The 17,538-nt window shown below is 41.6% G+C and overlaps 1 protein-coding gene across 1 annotated transcript in view; it reads right to left on the reverse strand.

The window, feature by feature from the left end:
* Positions 1 to 17,538, reverse strand: part of magi3b (membrane associated guanylate kinase, WW and PDZ domain containing 3b) — a 152,172-nt gene that overhangs the window by 23,956 nt on the left and 110,678 nt on the right. Inside the window, exons 3-7 of the mRNA XM_083938869.1 lie at positions 14,212 to 14,331; positions 7,992 to 8,198; positions 4,807 to 4,975; positions 1,769 to 1,852; positions 962 to 1,021 (exon numbers count right to left, since the gene is read on the reverse strand). Coding sequence (XP_083794995.1) covers positions 962 to 1,021; positions 1,769 to 1,852; positions 4,807 to 4,975; positions 7,992 to 8,198; positions 14,212 to 14,331 — 640 coding nt within the window. The remainder of the gene's footprint in view (positions 1 to 961; positions 1,022 to 1,768; positions 1,853 to 4,806; positions 4,976 to 7,991; positions 8,199 to 14,211; positions 14,332 to 17,538) is intronic.

Consider the following 17,538-nt stretch of genomic DNA (forward strand, 5'->3'; position numbering starts at 1 on the left):
GGAGTGGCGCCACTATAAATACATTCATAAACACAGCACACATACAGTAAAGGCTGACTTGCCTCCTCTTTATGTGAAAAAACTACTATGGCTTTTAGCAATTTAATATTGTAGGAAATGAATCCCCCCGACTGCCAACAACATCCTGTTCCTACAACAAGGTAAACAGCCTGTTGCGCCCCTGGCATCCAAACCACAGCCATTGTATCCAGTGAGCTCATTTCAAGCTAAAACACTGGCAGTTATAAGCTCCATCTATATGCCATTGACTCTCCTTGTCCAAACAGTGAGAGCTTCTCTCTCGTGTCACCTAGGAGGGATACTTTTGCAGTGTGAGCAATAAAACAACACAAGTGTTCCCATTTTCTTTTCATCACAACAGATTGCTACCTCTGCTTCCAGCGCCCTCTCTCCTCCCTCCATGCATTCTAGTTGAAAGTCTCCCCAATTCTCTCTACTGCTGTTACAATGGCTGTATTTCACTGATTTCCTGCTGGGGTGGCGAGCACAAAAACACATTTTGTACACAGACAAATATGCAGAGACGTACAGTATACACAGACTCAAATCCTGCGCACATGCTTATTGCACAAACAGAACACAATGAGAGCACAATCACAGGTCACTGCAATGTTACCCACAGAGTTTCATTTTGCTGCCCACTTATAAACAATAGCACATATCCTGATCAGAATCTTCCACTGTTCTCCATGCTTGAGATGAACAAAACGAGCTGCACGCTACATCCATTTGTTTATTTTTAGAAAGTATTGATGTACGCCGGTTCACTGCTAATGTACCCTAAGCTGTGTAATATGCACTTGCGCTCCTGGTGAAATGGGTGGGTGTTATGTGCATCTGCAAGGAGGAACAAGTGTGATAGAACAATTTGCACTGTTTGTAATAATGGCAAACTTGAGTGCTTGGAAATTACATACATCAATAAGTCAATACAACTTACTCAACGTAGTACGTGCCGTACTGTGGATCGTCAATTTCCTCCCAGCCGTAAGTAAGGTAACTCTGCAAATTGAAAACAGTGTGCCACTGTGTGATGCAAAGATGCAAATAGATGAAATACATAAAGATAACAGAATGGAAGAGAAAATCATCTAGGAGTTGTTGGGACCCATTCAATATTGTGGTGAGGTAGCAGTTAGCAGTGTATTTCTTTTTCCCCTGACTGGAACGTTTAGCATAAGAAAGTAGTCATGAAAATAGCCTACAATAATTTAATCAACATTTCTGTGGTTTCAACAAGCAGGTCGACTGGAATGCCTGATGAAGGTCATGCCTTGATGAACATATCAGGCATACGGAGAGAAAAGAGAGAGGGAGAGAGAAAAGAGTTCTTTACGCAAGAGAGAGCTTTAGAGTAGCTTTTCAGAAGCAACACACCAACTAGCTTTCTGTCCGCCTGTAAAAATCCATTAAAATCCGACTGGAAGGGTCCCACTCTTTCAAACGTGGCCACTCTCTGTCTTTGCTTGCACTTAAGCCTACATTAGCATCCTGGGGATACAAAGGCACGTCTGGAATTGCTTCAAGTAGACACCAGCTCTAGGTGAATTAGGTCATGTGACTTTGAAGCTGAGGGTTACTCTCAGGTGACTTGTCAATTCAAAAACAAGTTATACAGTCATATTTTACCCTGGCTGATTATTTGATAAAGTGTGTGAAAAATGTGATGGATTATTTAATGTGGAGGATACAATAGAGGTATGCCCCTGTGTAAATACATGTGCAGTAGCCGAGTAGTGCAGCATACATACCTCCATCCTCACACTTCTCAGGGGGCTTCGCCTTCTTCGCCAAGCGGGGATCCAACCACGTGGTCGTCTTGGTATTGTGACTGCGGAGCACAAAGGGCAGCCAGTAAATATCAACTATAAAGACCTGTGGCAGCAGAGAAACTGCTGCAGAGGCACAAGAAGACCAATAAAAGGATGTTCTTCGACTGATAAAAGTCAGCAGTATTCTCCTGTGTAATATGCTTTCATAAGAGTCACTGGATTTATCAACAAGCATCTGATCAATTGGTTTTCGTTCAGCTGTCACATTACCATGTTTATGGTTAGCTGGCCTTTTCAGAGGGGAGGAAAAAAACCCTCTGAATGTGAAAGCCGACAAACTCGTTTATCATCAAACGTGTTCAACAACTGGGGTGTGTAATCAGGGGGAAAATCACAATGGTCTTCTGATATCTTTAGAGACAAGTGGCTTAGAGCCAAATATGAATAAAACACACAGGCTTGCATGCACACATGCCTGTATAAGTACAACCACACAGAGAAAACCACCTCTTAGAGAGGCTTCATTACTCGAATGTTCTAAAATCAAAGTATTGATTGGTTTGGCGAAGAGCTTCTCATAAAGAAAACACTTGAAACAACTATGTCAATGGGAATAAACTGAATACATCTTTATACTAAAGTGCTGAGCTTAAGTTACACAATAAGTGAGCGAACCAGAAGTTATTATAGAAGGATTAGTATGTGTATATTTTCCCTGATTCCCTCTCTGTCCCTTCAATCTGACCAGTCCCAGCCTGGTCAGTTGCGTACTTGAACTGATGAAGCCTCTTGGATGAGAGGTGAAACGTCTTCCTAGACAAATAACCAAGTCCAGTTGCTTTTGACTGAAATTGCTTTGGAGGTTCTCTCTGAACATGATGTTGAGCTGCCATTTTGTAATCACTCAGTAATGAGACGTCATGTGCAGATCACAAATCCATCGTTAGACAAACAGGATAAATCCTAACCCTACTGTTGGGTAGGGCTGCAACTAACAATTATTTTCGATCAATCTGTCGATTATTTTCTACATATTTTGGAAACTGTCGATCAGTGTTTCCCAAATCCCTAGATGACATCCTAAAATGTCTTCTTTTTTTCTTTTCCAGGTCATCGTTATCCCCAAAGCAATTTCAGTCGAAAGCAACTGGACTAATTCGTTGTGGTTATTTGTCTAGGAAGACGTTTCCCCTCTCATCCAAGAGGCTTCATCAGTTCATGTACACATCTGACCAGGCTGGGACTGGTCCAACTATCTGGGGTAGAGATTTAACCTCTCACAAGGCCAATGATGTCACTGAAACCCTTTGTGCTCCAACAGCCAACGGCCGTCGTTAGAATGACAGTCGTTGGTGGGAAGTTGGTTTCGACTTTGTTAGTGCTCTATTGAGTCTGAACGACAGTCGTTGGGGTCACAGAAGGCCATTTGTGAGCAGTTGTTCTTTGAGTTAGATTGTTGAATCTCCTGGGAAGGGATGAAAGGGCCGCATTGTAAATTGGAGATAAGTGGTGTCTCAGACCTCCTCCTCTGTTTAGCGATGGTTTTTCCACTTTTTCATAGATGGCTTCTTTTACTCCTCTTTCAAACCATCTGTCCTCTCTGTCCAGGATGTGGACATTGTTGTCATCAAAGGAGTGGGCTTTCTCCTTGAGATGTAAGTGGACAGTGGAGTCCAGGCCTGAGGAGTTGGCTCTCCTGTGTTGGGCCGTGCGTTTATCCCAGCCTGGTCAGATGTGTAAATGAACTGATGAAGCCTCTTGTTTGAGATTTGAAATGTCTTCCAAGACAAACAACCAAGTACAGTTGCTTTGGACTTAAATTTCTTTGGGGTGTCATAGACGAGGAAAGGAACCCGAAAATATTCACATTTAAGAAGCTGGAATCAGAGAATTTTGAAATTTTTTTTCATAAAAAAATTGACTCAAACCAATGAATCGATTATCAAAATAGTTGGCGATTAATTTAATAGTTGACAAATGATCATTTCATCTTTACAGCTCTACTGTTGGTCTGATTAAATACTTATTTGATTTGACAGAAACATTTATCCATGTTTCATTATGCATAAAGAAGATAGCAGTCAATAAAATTCTGGATTACAAACATAACTTGCATTTTTAACATACCCCACTGCAGTAAGATGACATAATTTACATAATTAACAACACTCAAGATGTCATTTGCCCTAAATTTCATCCGTCATCATCCAGCACACAGAGTGAACTACACCAATACCATATTTACCTGTAGCTTCATCTTACTGTTATGGCTTCTGTTATTCTATATTTTTCTTAATGTGAAAATACCCCCAAACCACTGGTTCTTATTAACAATTTAACTTAAACAACAGCTCACAAACAGTCACTTTGATTTCTTCAAAAAAAGGAAAACTCAACAGCAGTAATTTGCATTTGATGAGGACTATTTCCAGCTGCAGATTAATACACATTTGTTGCATTAAAATGTATTCATGGTGGCAGGCCAGTGAATCTGCACTGTCATGTTCATGGCAATGAGGAAACTTTGCACACTGGCTCACTGATGTCTTTTTAATAGTTTTTGGCAGCAGGCAAGGCTTTGGCCACACAGGCTATTCTTGTTAGTAGAATCAATTAATTGTTCAGATCTTTGAATGACATTTGTTTTCAATGAGAAGAAAAATACTAAACATTGCCAGACGTATACTTTTCACTCATTTAGCATTTTATCTGCTACACTTACTGTATAAAACGAATGCAATCTGATTAAACAGTCAGTTGTCAATTCAACATTGAAATCATGGAGTATGCAGTTTGAGTTGCTGTTGAATTGTTGTAATAGTTTATAATAATATAAGATACAGAAAAGCTGTGAATCCTCTTATTGGAAGAGAAAGGAACCTACAAACTATTGGCATTTTAATTTGATAAATTATGATGAATTAATTGCTCACTAAAATATTGAGTCATCGATTAATCAGTTGACTAATTGTTTCAGCACTAAATGGTCTCGTGACCTGTGTCTTTGACTTACTCTATGAAGTAGACCATGCCGGTCTCAGTGTATGCCATCTCCCAGTTAAGGGGTAGTGGCTCCAGGCTGTCATCGCGTGGAAGAGAGCTCCATGTACGGAAGTCCATGGTGCTGCTGGACTGGGTATAGCTGGGCACAGCTTTCCTCCAGTCTGCCCCCTCCTTCAGCTCTGCAGAGAGAAAGAGGAAGCGAAAAGAGGGAGAAAACAGAGCAGACAGAGTGGATGGTTAGCCTGCAGGAACACCTCTGTTTTGCTGTGTGCTGTAGGGAAGTGGAAGGAGAGCTGATGTCACTCATAGGATTTGCATGTGAGTGATTGTGTGTGTGTGTGTTTGCCAAAGGGCTGTTTTGAATTTGCATGTGTACCAGTGTTATGCCTATGCACATGTGTGCACCTACATTCTCTGAGGGTTGCAGTGATAGAGGCAGGGATTCACATTAGAGTAGCCACTTGAGCCCAAGGCAGTTTCTGTATGACAATACTTTACTGCTCTCCAGCAATATACTACTGCATTAATGAAAAACTGCTCTAAAATGAATATCAAACATACAACAGAGGCCCTTCATGCCTCCCTCAGAAGATGGTTATAAAGGGATGAAACACAAATGTTTTTCATCGCTCTCTTTTTATGTGGAACTAACCTCCTCACAACAGAGGATGGTTCTAAAGATGTTACACACATCCTATTTATGCGGGATGTGTTTCTGAGAGATCCACCTGCATTTTGATATTGAAAACATAATTGCTAAAAATCCATCACAGAGCTCTTCAGCAGCATGAATATTTGTAGCATCTGAAATATTTTCTTCTTTTGCCTCTCTGATCAAAAAAATACACACTAGTGCTTCAGATTTAAAGGCACAGACACTGAGAGTAAATGCACATGTTGAAGGGCCGTGTAAACACTTATAGAACCAGCCTGAGGGCTGAGCATGATAGAGAGCTGAGGTCAGTGGGTTCAATGCAAGGTGAGGGCCCACTTCACGATACAAGTAAGATCTTAGTGGTGGGGATGGGGTGGGGTGGGAGGACAGTCTGAGAGCAAAGATGAGGGTAAAAACTGCAGAGTTCAGAGACTAAGAGCTCACATTTTCCATTAACCTCTTTTTTCATTCGACCATAACTCTGCCCATCTATGGCTGGTCTGAGACTTCTCTACCGTAGCTGTGGGCTGAAGCAGAGCAGTCATTTGTAACTGGTTTAATTCCATAAAAAGAACTCCTGGATGTCTGGGCATCGTTTTGTGTTTGATTTCAATATGACAGAGCAGTTGGGTAAACAGACTTTGGATTTCTGTGAATCCCTTGTACAGCTGAGCAAGCAGTGTGTGAGCTGTGACTATCAAAACAATGTTTCATTCTGGAAAGAAAAATTCCATTTTCAGCTTGGACTTGGCTCAGTGTTAACCCCAATTCTCTCACTATAAAATCCCAGGTATGGTGCACAGTATGTAACCCATTTCTGTTCTCCTTGTGAGCATTAAGGACAGATTTGTTCCATGGAGGGCTGAGGAGTTGTTCTGATTGATCACAGCGTCCTGCTCTCTGGATGACTTTCCCAAGATGACCTATAGTATGACATGTTAGTAGGTAACAGTAACAGCACTGCCTGTCAGCCATGTTTAGTCACTAAACGTGTCTCAGTATGAAATGGTTTGTTCAACCAAATTACGACAAAGCCATATGTTCTCACTAAGCTTTTGTGGAACAAGGTCACGCAGATATTTTGTTTTTTTTGCTCAGGTTTTGAGACATATATGTTGACAGTTAGGTCTCTGAATAATCCACACAAGAGCTACAATTATTGGTTAGTCTGCTGACTATTTTCTCGATTTATCAATAATCCTTTACTTTATAAAACATCATAAAAACGTCTTCTACAAGTTCCCCTTTTATATTTGTATTGTGTTAACAATTTAAAAAAGCAACAAGTCCTCAGATTAAAGAATCTGGAACCATCAAATGACGGGAGGGTAACTGGTTATTAAAAATTATTGCCGAAAAATGTTCAGTTTTGTTTCAACTCTAGTCCAGAATAAATGGGGAACAGTTTCATCTCTATTAAGATGACCTAACCAAGAGCCAGCCCCTAACTATATTCAATCATCATGGGTCAGAGATGGTCTGTTTCTGTTGCTGCAGGCCTGTGTGCCAATAGGCCTGAAATATGAGTCTTATATCTAATATCAAATAGGAAAAATTAAGAAAAGAGTCAAAGCCATAGTTTTATTTCTTGTCTCTTTCTTTGTTGGGAAATTCAAATATGCACTTTGGCTTGAAGTAGGTTTTTCCATGGTTTCGTTTCATATCGGCCCAAAATTTTTGATCGGTTCAACTGATGCACCACAAACAAAACACTAAACACCTGCGTTGTATCATGGAAGTGGCAGAAATGCAAGGGACAGAGAAAGATATTTAAAACCTTTACAAACAAAGCTCCTGGTTCGGGCATCTAGTAAGGATGCCCCCTGGGCGCCTCCCTAGGGAGGTGTTCCAGGCACGTCCAGCTGGGAGGAGGCCTCGGGGAAGACCCAGGACCAGGTGGAGAGATTATATCTCCACGCTGGCCTGGGAACGCCTTGGGATCCCCCAGTTAGAGCTGGTTAATGTGGCCCGGGAAAGGGAAGTTTGGGGTCCCCTGCTAAAGCTGCTGCCCCCGCAACCCGACCCCGGATAAGCGGATAAAGATGAGATGAGATGACAAACAAAGCTAAATCAGTCTGCGTTGCTAGCTTTAATGCAGTGTAATTTGGTTGTTCTTGCAGGTCAAATCATGTTACTGACCTTTAAAAAGTTTTCACCATTATTCCCCTGGGCCCTAATTCAGAAAAAAGTATGAATACAATTTGATCTAGGTCTGCAGAATACAACAACCTTGAGTGACAAATGAATGAGAAGTGGATGGAAAAAGAGCTTAATAGAGATGATCAGTCAGCTCAGGAGGATATAGCTAGACAATCTTTTAATGTTGTTCTATATGGTGCATTAAGAAGTGTGCAGTAGTGTAGTGTCCTCAAACACCCATTGGGCCCATCAAATGGTTAACAATCTGCAATAAGCCAAATACTTTACATCTTACATGAGACAGTGACAATGATGTAATGTGGCAATTGCACGACCAAAGGACAAACAGAATATGGCAGAATTTATTTAACATAACATCCTGTGCTTCAACATTTACTGACCAGGTAATCCATTGACCAGCGGTGGCCTCTCATCATCATCTTCCTCCTCAGGGACCACGCTGTCCTTCCTGTCCATCTTACTGACTGAGGTGGTGCGCTTCCTGGGGACCTCGCCACCATAGTCTTCATCAAACAGCACCTGATCCACAAGGTCGGGCTGCACCAGGTTGGGCTCTGCTGGAGGCTTCGGAGTCCCATAGTAGTTACCTTACAGAGTAGAGTATGGGAGGAGCAGAGAGAGAGAGAGGAAGAGAAAAGAGAGACTTACTCATAAAATAATGCAACTACAAACAGGTAAGGAGATATAGAAAGGGCAGCTAGAGTGCAGACCAACATGAAAGAAAAAAGGACAGTCGTGTGCCATAAACTGTTTAATATTTATGTGAGGGAAGGAGACAGTCAGAGAGATCATCCACCGTTTCTCTCCGATTCATCCGATTTAAATCAGGTTAAAAAAATTATTCTCTAAATGTCACGCACCAGAACTCAAGCTTGACTATTTACAAGTTACAGAGGTCGTATTCCTCTGCAGGATTTTCATATATCTTAACCCCCTGCTTTGTTTTCCCTCAATAACTGCACCACAGGGCTGTCATGACTCATGTGACATTAAAATCACTTCAGTTAGAATTTGCAAGCAACTAATTACACTGATCATTGAATACAGCAATTATCTATCTCTCAGCTTGCTTTTTTTTCCTAATGAAGAAAAAGCTTGTGTTATGAATTATAAATATTCAGGGGGAAAACAGCACACTGTAAAAGAGGGGAAAGAGTGCAGAACTTTGTTAAATTATTTGCTCATTTAGCTCATGGGGTGATCCATCAATGTATGGCTGCTTGTGAGCAGTGTGTGGAACTCAATTTAGGCGTAGAATAAGTAATTATTCAACCTCCATTGGAGATCATAAATAATGTGCATACTAATTTATATCCCTACCATTTATTATGATTGTTTGCTAAATGCTGCTCTGTCAGATGTGATTATGCAATAACATCAAATAAATCTTTTGCCAATCCATTTATTTGGTGAAATATTTACTTTGTTCTTTCCAATAAGCAATCATCGGATTGAGCCTACTTAACTAAATCACAATTCAGAATAAGATTAATTAAATAATAGGGAGAGATGCCGTTGGGAAATAAGTATTTTCAGCTATTTAATTAGCCTCCATAAATGTGATCATATTTTCAGTTGGACCAAGGAATTATGAACCTTTGATACACTTAAGTGTGAACATGCAGACATCACAAATGTTGTACTGTAAGAGTAACATTTATCAACTTCAGATCTATTTATAGTTTCGTAGAGGGGAAACATGCCAGGAAGAACAAAGAGCTCTGAGGAACACATCACAGTCATTCCAGCAGCTTCACAGCACAATACCATAGCACCACAGCTTTTTTGATAAGTGAGCCAATCTCAAGTGCAGCCTCAAATCCTCAGGCCTGCCACATACAATACACAAATTGGGTTAATGCAGATATGCTCATCTTCCTCAAAGCAGTGGAAAGGTTGAGGAGGAGAAGGAGGCTGGATGAAAGCCTGCCCCTCCCCCCTTGTCGCTCTACTCTCTGTGTTTACTAAGCGTCACTCATCCGCATTTGTCAAAGATGGCTTCATTAACAGGGGTGGCACAACGATAGCAAGGAGAGATTGGGTGTGCTGGCTAATCCCTGCCTGTCTCCTGCCGCATGCTGACATTCATCAGCCAGACGCTACGTCTGTGATTAATTACTTACAAACATGTCTCTTGGCCCCTGATAAATGTGTGTCGCACATATAGAGGTATCTGAAAGCAACGCGTCAGTGAAGATTTGTGGCACCATTTGCCATTATAAATGGAGGGAAGCCTCATAAGCTGATGAGCAGGGGAGCTAGTCCGACGTTACTTGTGATGCTCGTGTCATAGGGTTGATGAGCCAGGAAGAGCATGCCTCTTTCAAAGTGCGTGAAAGCAATTTCATGCCGGTGGAATCAGCTGCCAGTAATGAAGACTCACATTGTCAAGGGCACTATGCATAAGCTACACAAGGTCATAGGCACACTTCTATCTTACCAGGATCATGGATAGACACACACAGTCAGAGCCACACCAGTATACCACTCACTGCCATGAGTGCATGAGTTCTGCACTCCTAATAAAGTTCATCTCCAGGTCAGTATTTCGTTCCTCATTAAAATCCGACTCATTATCACAACAAGAATCCTAAAACAAGATATTTGACGTGGATCTCCATTTGGCAGAATATTGCATTCCCTGGTTGCCGATGTCATTTACCAGAGAAAAAACCTCTCTATGTGCAACATTTTCTTTTCCTGGCAGCTGTCCCTGAAGTCTTGCACTTCACTGCACTGGACTGTTCAGTTCTTTTCCGGCTGCTCAGTTTTGTTCTGAGACAGTGACCCAACCTGAACCTCAGAGGCGCCGAGACTGCGGAGGGACCGAGAGCACAGAAAGACTTGCTCTCAGCGCCTGGCGCAGATGGCTGATGTGTCTGCTTGGCAGGCAACCTTGGACCCAGCGGACCAACATAGAGCAGACAGCATGTACGCTACCAATCATAGAGCAGCCTGGATCCACAGAAACAATCTTACACTGGCTAGTATGAGTGTGAGTTTTGTCCTGACCTCTGAGAGGATGTGGGGGATGAACATGGTCATGGACGGCAGGATGATTGATTGAGTAGAGGAGAGGGTGTTTAAGTTAAAATGATGTGTATAATCCATTAGATGAATCCCATAACATATTTTCTGGGTAGAGAGAAACGTTAAACATGCACCATTAACATAATGAGCATTCAGGCAAGTCATTTGGGACTATTAGTGAGACCATTATGATTAGCTAAGAATCCCATTAGCTCACTATCTTGAGTACAACTCACTTACTGTTCGCTTGTAAAATGAATGTAATTCATGAGCTTTTCACAAAAGAATTGCAACCCATGTGACCTGTACAAGAGGACATTTGACCTTGTTTATTTTCCTTTTTTTCTGGGAAAAAGAAAGGCTGCGCTTCAACCACAGCCAAATTGAGTAAATCCCATTCCTCGATCCAATTACTTCCAGCTCCTCTTTGAGTTCACTGTGCAGCTGAGAGATCAACACACTGTCACAGTAGCCATGCAACGCTTGTGCTGAGTTTTATAGGAAGAGAAATAAAGGAGGGAAAATCCCTATCAGAGCATTCAATTCTCTTTCAGGGATAGTATACTCAAACCGTCCAACTTTTGAGACGATAATCTACACATCTGCACTCAGCCAAGGAAGTCCTGCTTCCTCTGCAATGTTTTTTTATTCACTGGTAGCTGAGGGGCTCAACATGCCTCTATATCAACTCTCTGTCTATTATATGCTCTTCCTCAGTTTGCTGTTTTTTACATTTTCCTCCTTCTCTACCAACGGTCAACCTCTTTATGAAGGTGTAAATCCCGCCTGGCTTCAGATCACAGGTTATGGACAGCTTGTGGGCGACTTGGCGGCTCCTGAATCCTGATCGTTGAGTTCTTAGATGATCTATCCTGACACAGGAAGGATGGGATTTGTTGTGTGTGTACAGTATGCATGTGTACCTGCATCACTACTGTTTATGTGTAGCTTGCATTTGTATAGTGCTTTTCTAGTCTTACCACAACTCAAAGCACTTGACACAACATGCCACATTCACAGCTGACATGCAAGGTGCTACCTGCAGATCAGGGATCTAAAACTAACCAATTTGGGGTTCAGTATCTTAGGATACTTCGACATGCATCTGGAGGCGCCGAAGATCCAACCGCTGATTTTCCGAGTAGTAGAAGACCTGCTCTGCCTTGTGAGCCACTACTGTCTCAAACATGCTTTCACGTTTAATGTCACTTCTGCCACTGTGCTACAGGGGTAAGGGGTGGAGAGGGTGACTGATACCTTATCACAGGGATCAGAGACTGTTGCCTATCACACATTAGAAAATGCACTTCCCCATTTGTAACACACACACACACACACACACACACACACACACACACACACACACACACACACACACACACACACACACACACACACACACACACACACACACACACACACACACACACACACACACACACACACACACACACACACACACACACACACACACACACACACACACACACACACACACACACACACACACACACACACACAGAGCAAGCTACTCTCAGACTTAAGGCGCTTTCTCACTGGATGAGGATTTGACTTCATCTTTTAATTCTCCATCCTATAGGAAACACAAGATGCCGCTGAATGGGAATGAGAGAATGGTGCAGAGAAGGTCCATTCACACGACCAGAAGTTGTGTCAAGCATTTAGGAAAATCTCCTCCCATTTCACAGCAGCCTGGATTTGCAGAGAGAAAGAATGAGCTTAAAGAGAGAGAAAGATTATGATGTTATTGCTTTAATCATTGCGCAATGTGAGAGAAATCCTCCGTTCCAATCCCCTCGTGACACAAATACACTGCAACTGTCTGACTTTCCAAGACCTTTCAATGCAGAGCAAGTACTTATGCTCTTTTGTAGTATAAGGTGTTAGAAATGCTAAATACTCGGGCATTCAGCTATTCGCCAAGCTGAAATATCCCCTCTTGTGTAAACTTCTTATTGGATAGAACTTGCCAAAATATCAGTCGCCACTGACACGTTATCTGCAGCCAGGTGCAGTTCAAAAGAACATTACAGTTACAGAGTTAGAGAGGGGAGTACTTTAAATACCTCTAAAAGTACAATTTGAGTTTTGGATGCTTGTAAAGAGCTAATTCATAACTGGTTGAAACTGTGAGAGAACAGAGGGAGGCAAAATGAGGAGGCTGGTTTATTTGACTGGTTAACATAAAGTCACAATCAGCAGCTACTTTGCATACTCAGCCTCTATTGTGTGAATATCTCAAATGCATATTAGTCTGGGCCCTCTTAGTTCGTTTTCAATTTCCAAGGGGTGTGCAATCAACAGAGCAGGGCAAACTATTTCTGAAAGCAATTGGATATAGCAACAACTAATCAGGGCCATGAAACTTGACCTACAATCAATCACATCGACGAAGTGGGCAGGTTTCGAACTTTCTCAAGTTACAGCTAAACAGTACACAAAAAAACGGGTTTCTGAAAACATGTAATGTGAGAAAGAGACAACACAGTAACAGAATATTGAGTCATATTTGATCAGCGTTGCCTAGTTTGACAGTTTGATCAGAGTTTCATGAGCCTGAAAAAATCTGTGCTGAACAGACTTGCAGACTGGACAGTTGTGATTGGTCCAAATAATGTCAATCCGCTGGAAATCTGTCTGAATTGGCAAGATGTATCTGCCAGAACAAATGCAACAAGAATTTGGCAGATTTGTCTGGTTTCCAGGCTACCACAAATATGCATGTGTATTGAATTCACATAGGGCTGGCTGACTCTTTTTCTGCATGCTAATATGGCGACCACATTCATGAATCATGTGCAAGTTGAAGGAGCTGATGGGATTGCATTTTTCTGGAAATGTAACTTATGTACGATTTCATGTGACATGTAAAATTGATTGACTGATTGATTAATAACTGTTCACATGACTACAATACAATGAGAAATCTACACCTGTGTACAACTGACATCTTCTGCTGGTTCTTTGTGGTTCTAAAAGGCTGGCAAAACGTTAACTCTTTGCCAAATGTAAGGTTTACTTTATTTGCTGCAGACAAAAATGTACAGTTGAGTATTCTCATTCAAATCTAAATGTAAAGTTTGCACACATCATCCCCAGTGGCCTGTTCTACACAGAGATAGTGGAGTTCATCTGAAGGGCTGTGAGTATCGCTGCTAAGCTAACTGTCACCTTCAACAAGTCTTTAATCATGTTTCACTGATCAATACATTTTGTCCCGCTTGTCACATTTCACTAAGGCAGGCTATAAGTCATGAAGACTGTGAATATCGAGCTTACACTCACTCCATTTTAAAGAGCTGTCAGTGTGAATCGGGTACCTAAATGCATGCGCACGCACACACACACACACACACACACACACACACACACACACACACACACACACACACACACACACACACACACACACACACACACACACACACACACACACACACACACACACACACACACACACACACACACACACACACACACACACACACACACACACACACACACACACACACAGGTTTATTATATTCTTAACACTGTGGTGTTACCTACCATCATAGGTCCCACTCTCCAATAGAAGTCCACTCTCCTCGAGGATCCTGAAGTCTCCAATGCTAATAAAGTTGTAGTCCACCCCTGGCACCTCCCCATCCCGAGGAAGGCGTGTGGTGCCTGGAAAACACAAAAGAAAAGAATAATGCAATTACACTGAGGTAAGAGAGTACTTTAAGTTAATGATGTTATATCATGCAAGGACATTGGTTGTATTTTGCTTTTGTTGTGTGAAAGCGTTGAAAGTGAGTTGAGAAAACTTTCATTCAGCTCCAGTGCTTTATTAAATTCAGTCTTCTAGCGTATGAAAAAGATGAGCATACATAATGAATGCGGCAGCAATTTGCAAGTAAAACGTTTTATTTCACTACACATTTTTGAGAAAATCTTCAACTGACACTCACGATTCACAAGATACAGAGGATTGTTTTTGGATTATTTTGCAGTGTTTTTGTTGTCCAGCTCTGCACAAGATTGCAGCACATTTCTCAAAAGAATGGATATCTCATTTTGGAAAAAGACCGTGGTGCCATCCTGTCAACAATTGATAATTGATGAGGGCCTGTGGCAGTATTCATTTCATCCTCTATGAGTAACGGCAGCTTCTGCTAACAAGTTATTATTGGGAGGTTCTTGATGTACGGACTGATTACAGCTAAAACGCAGAAAGCACAGAAGAAATTGTGGATGTGAAATATTATGGAAGCGACGGTTTGTGTAACCTCCTGGAGTGGTTTAGGTTCATTCAGTCCCACCGAGAGCAGTATCAATGCAAATGACACAAGGCCATTCTGAGTGCAGATTTTACTCCTGTGGTGAAGCCACAGTCTATTTCAATACTGATGGGAGATTTTTTTTCCAGGATGAATATCCAGAAAGGCCCAAATGGACACCAGGGCCCAGTATTTCAAAATTTGTAATCTGGATCAGAATAATCCGGATAATGAAATCCTCCTTTTCTCAGTCATGGATCACGGTGATCCTGCTGACTTTATCTGAGTATTTCAAAACACAGGCAGATCGGATCACTGTGATCTCTACCTGGCCGGATACGGATTTCCCAATCTCAAGTCTCCGCCTCCGGGATCTGAAACATGGTGGACTACTTCATGAAAGGAGTAGCAGAGAGCCGACTTTCACGTCAAAAGTGTAAGTTAACCGTCGTCTATTGTGTAGCGGTTTTAATACCATACGAACGGCAACCAACACATCATGCAAGCCAACTATTTGAATTGTCACCTTATTAAAAGCAGGCCGTGGCGATCTCTAATTGAGACGCGGCCGTGCTAACGGGAGCTAACGCGGCTCCATTGACTTGTGTGTTAAGCAGCTAGCGGGCTATCATTAGCGGCTATCATTAGCGTCACGTCATTTGCAACACGGCAGATTTACAGTATAAGCAGGCTGCATTGTGTACAGACCTGCTCAGTGCTTAGAAAACACAACGCAACACAGTTTGAGTATTAACTACAAGGTTTGTTCAGAAGGTTCAGAATGCTACAGTAGCCTAATGCTGGTGATGATATCATGTTTTTGTGTAGGCTACATAAACACAATTTGGGATTGTGGATTAAGATACTCATACACCTTCTACCTTCAGAGTCCACTCACAGCCATGGACCACTCAGCTACAACAGGGTGAGTGCTGGAAATCCTTGAAAATGCTTTAATTGTATTGATACATTTAAGACTTTCAAGTAATTGGAGTTTGAATAAAGTGCTTGAAACTGCTTAAATTTGTAGTGGCATTACTTTCATGGTATTGGTCAGTGACACAATTAGAAACATTTCTTCATCCTAATTCCTCTCCAACATTGGTGAGAGCTTGTTTTTTTTTGCATTTCACTACACTGTTTTTAAACCTTGGTTTTAGCTTTGCATGTGACCAATAAACTTATCTATCTACCACATCAGGCACGGGGGCGAGAGCCAGAGCCAGCGCCAGAGCGACGGCGACGGAAGAGGCATGCCGGGGATGAGGAAGCCTATGAGAGGCTCCTCAAAATGGTGACCGAAAGGGCAGTCAAACAGACTGAACTGGCCAAACGGCAAATTAAGCTGACGCTGCTTCAGCAAAAAGAGACAGAATTAACAATCAAGCTGTTAGAGAAACAGCTTGACATTTGAAATAGCATGGTCCTCAGTGGTCACATTATTTTTTGTTGGAATAAAACTTTGTTTGGACCCTGCATTGCTTTGTCTTTCTCTGTTTTGGTACATGCAAGTTACAATGTTTGGTGAACTAGAATTTGAGAAATAATTGTAATTTTATTTACAGCAGTTTTACAGTGTGGTCAAAAATTTTACTATGCTTTACATTTTTTGATATTACTTAAATTACTTGTTAGAAGTACAACACTAACACTTAAGTGTAACAAACATCTTGAGTAACAATATCTAGGAGAAGTATGCGCTGAGAGTTTGTCAATCCAAGTCAAATCCACCTCTGAGGTGGGATTCAAATGATCCTGAAATTTTGGTATCAAGTTGATCCAGATATCTGACTTAACTTTTGAAATACCCAAATCAGCCTTTTATCTGGATTCAGGGGAGGATTGGATTACCAGAGCTGAAACCCTGATCTTCAGGATCAGGATTCTCCTGATCTGTGTTGAAATACCCAGTTTTCAGATCAGATCTAGATTTAATCCAATCCGACCAGGATAATCCTGTCAGATCACGTTTGAAATACTGGGCCCAGATGATTACATTAGCATGGGGATTATGTAAACCATATCCCATGAATAAATGAGAAGGACTGGTGGCATGTCACCAAACTTGTAAAGTCCATAGAAATGACCTCAGCTGAGCGGGGGGCAGGACAGCAGTTATTTATTGCATGGGAGGCTGAACAAAGCACACAGCATGAACCAATCATCAGTGCTACATTCCATGGCAATCTCTGTCACCTAAATTTACTGTCGCCCATGGTTATGGAGTAGATTCATTCATTCACTCCTGGTCTGGTGAATCTTTTTCAGGGTCATGGGGAGGACAGTGGGGTGAGGGTAGGAAGAAGGCAAATCCTAGTTCCCTTCTATTGGCCTCGACTGAAAAGTAGCCCTTTAGAACGGAGCCACAAGGGCCACAGGGGTTGAAATTTTACAGAGGAAATGGCACACCACTCATTACATTCATTATCAACTACTGTAGTGACAAGTCGGAACAAAATTTGTAGTATGGATTATTTTATTGACAATATATGACAATATCAGATGAGCAGGTAAATGCTTCATACACAGGACATGGAAATAACTGTAATGCTATGTGACACTTACAAATAGTTTTTTACATAAAGCTCTGTTTTCAGTTTTTCTGAAATGCTCA

This window comes from Echiichthys vipera (genome assembly GCF_963691815.1).
Source record: "Echiichthys vipera genome assembly, chromosome: X".
Classification (NCBI taxonomy): Eukaryota; Metazoa; Chordata; class Actinopteri; order Perciformes; family Trachinidae; genus Echiichthys; species Echiichthys vipera.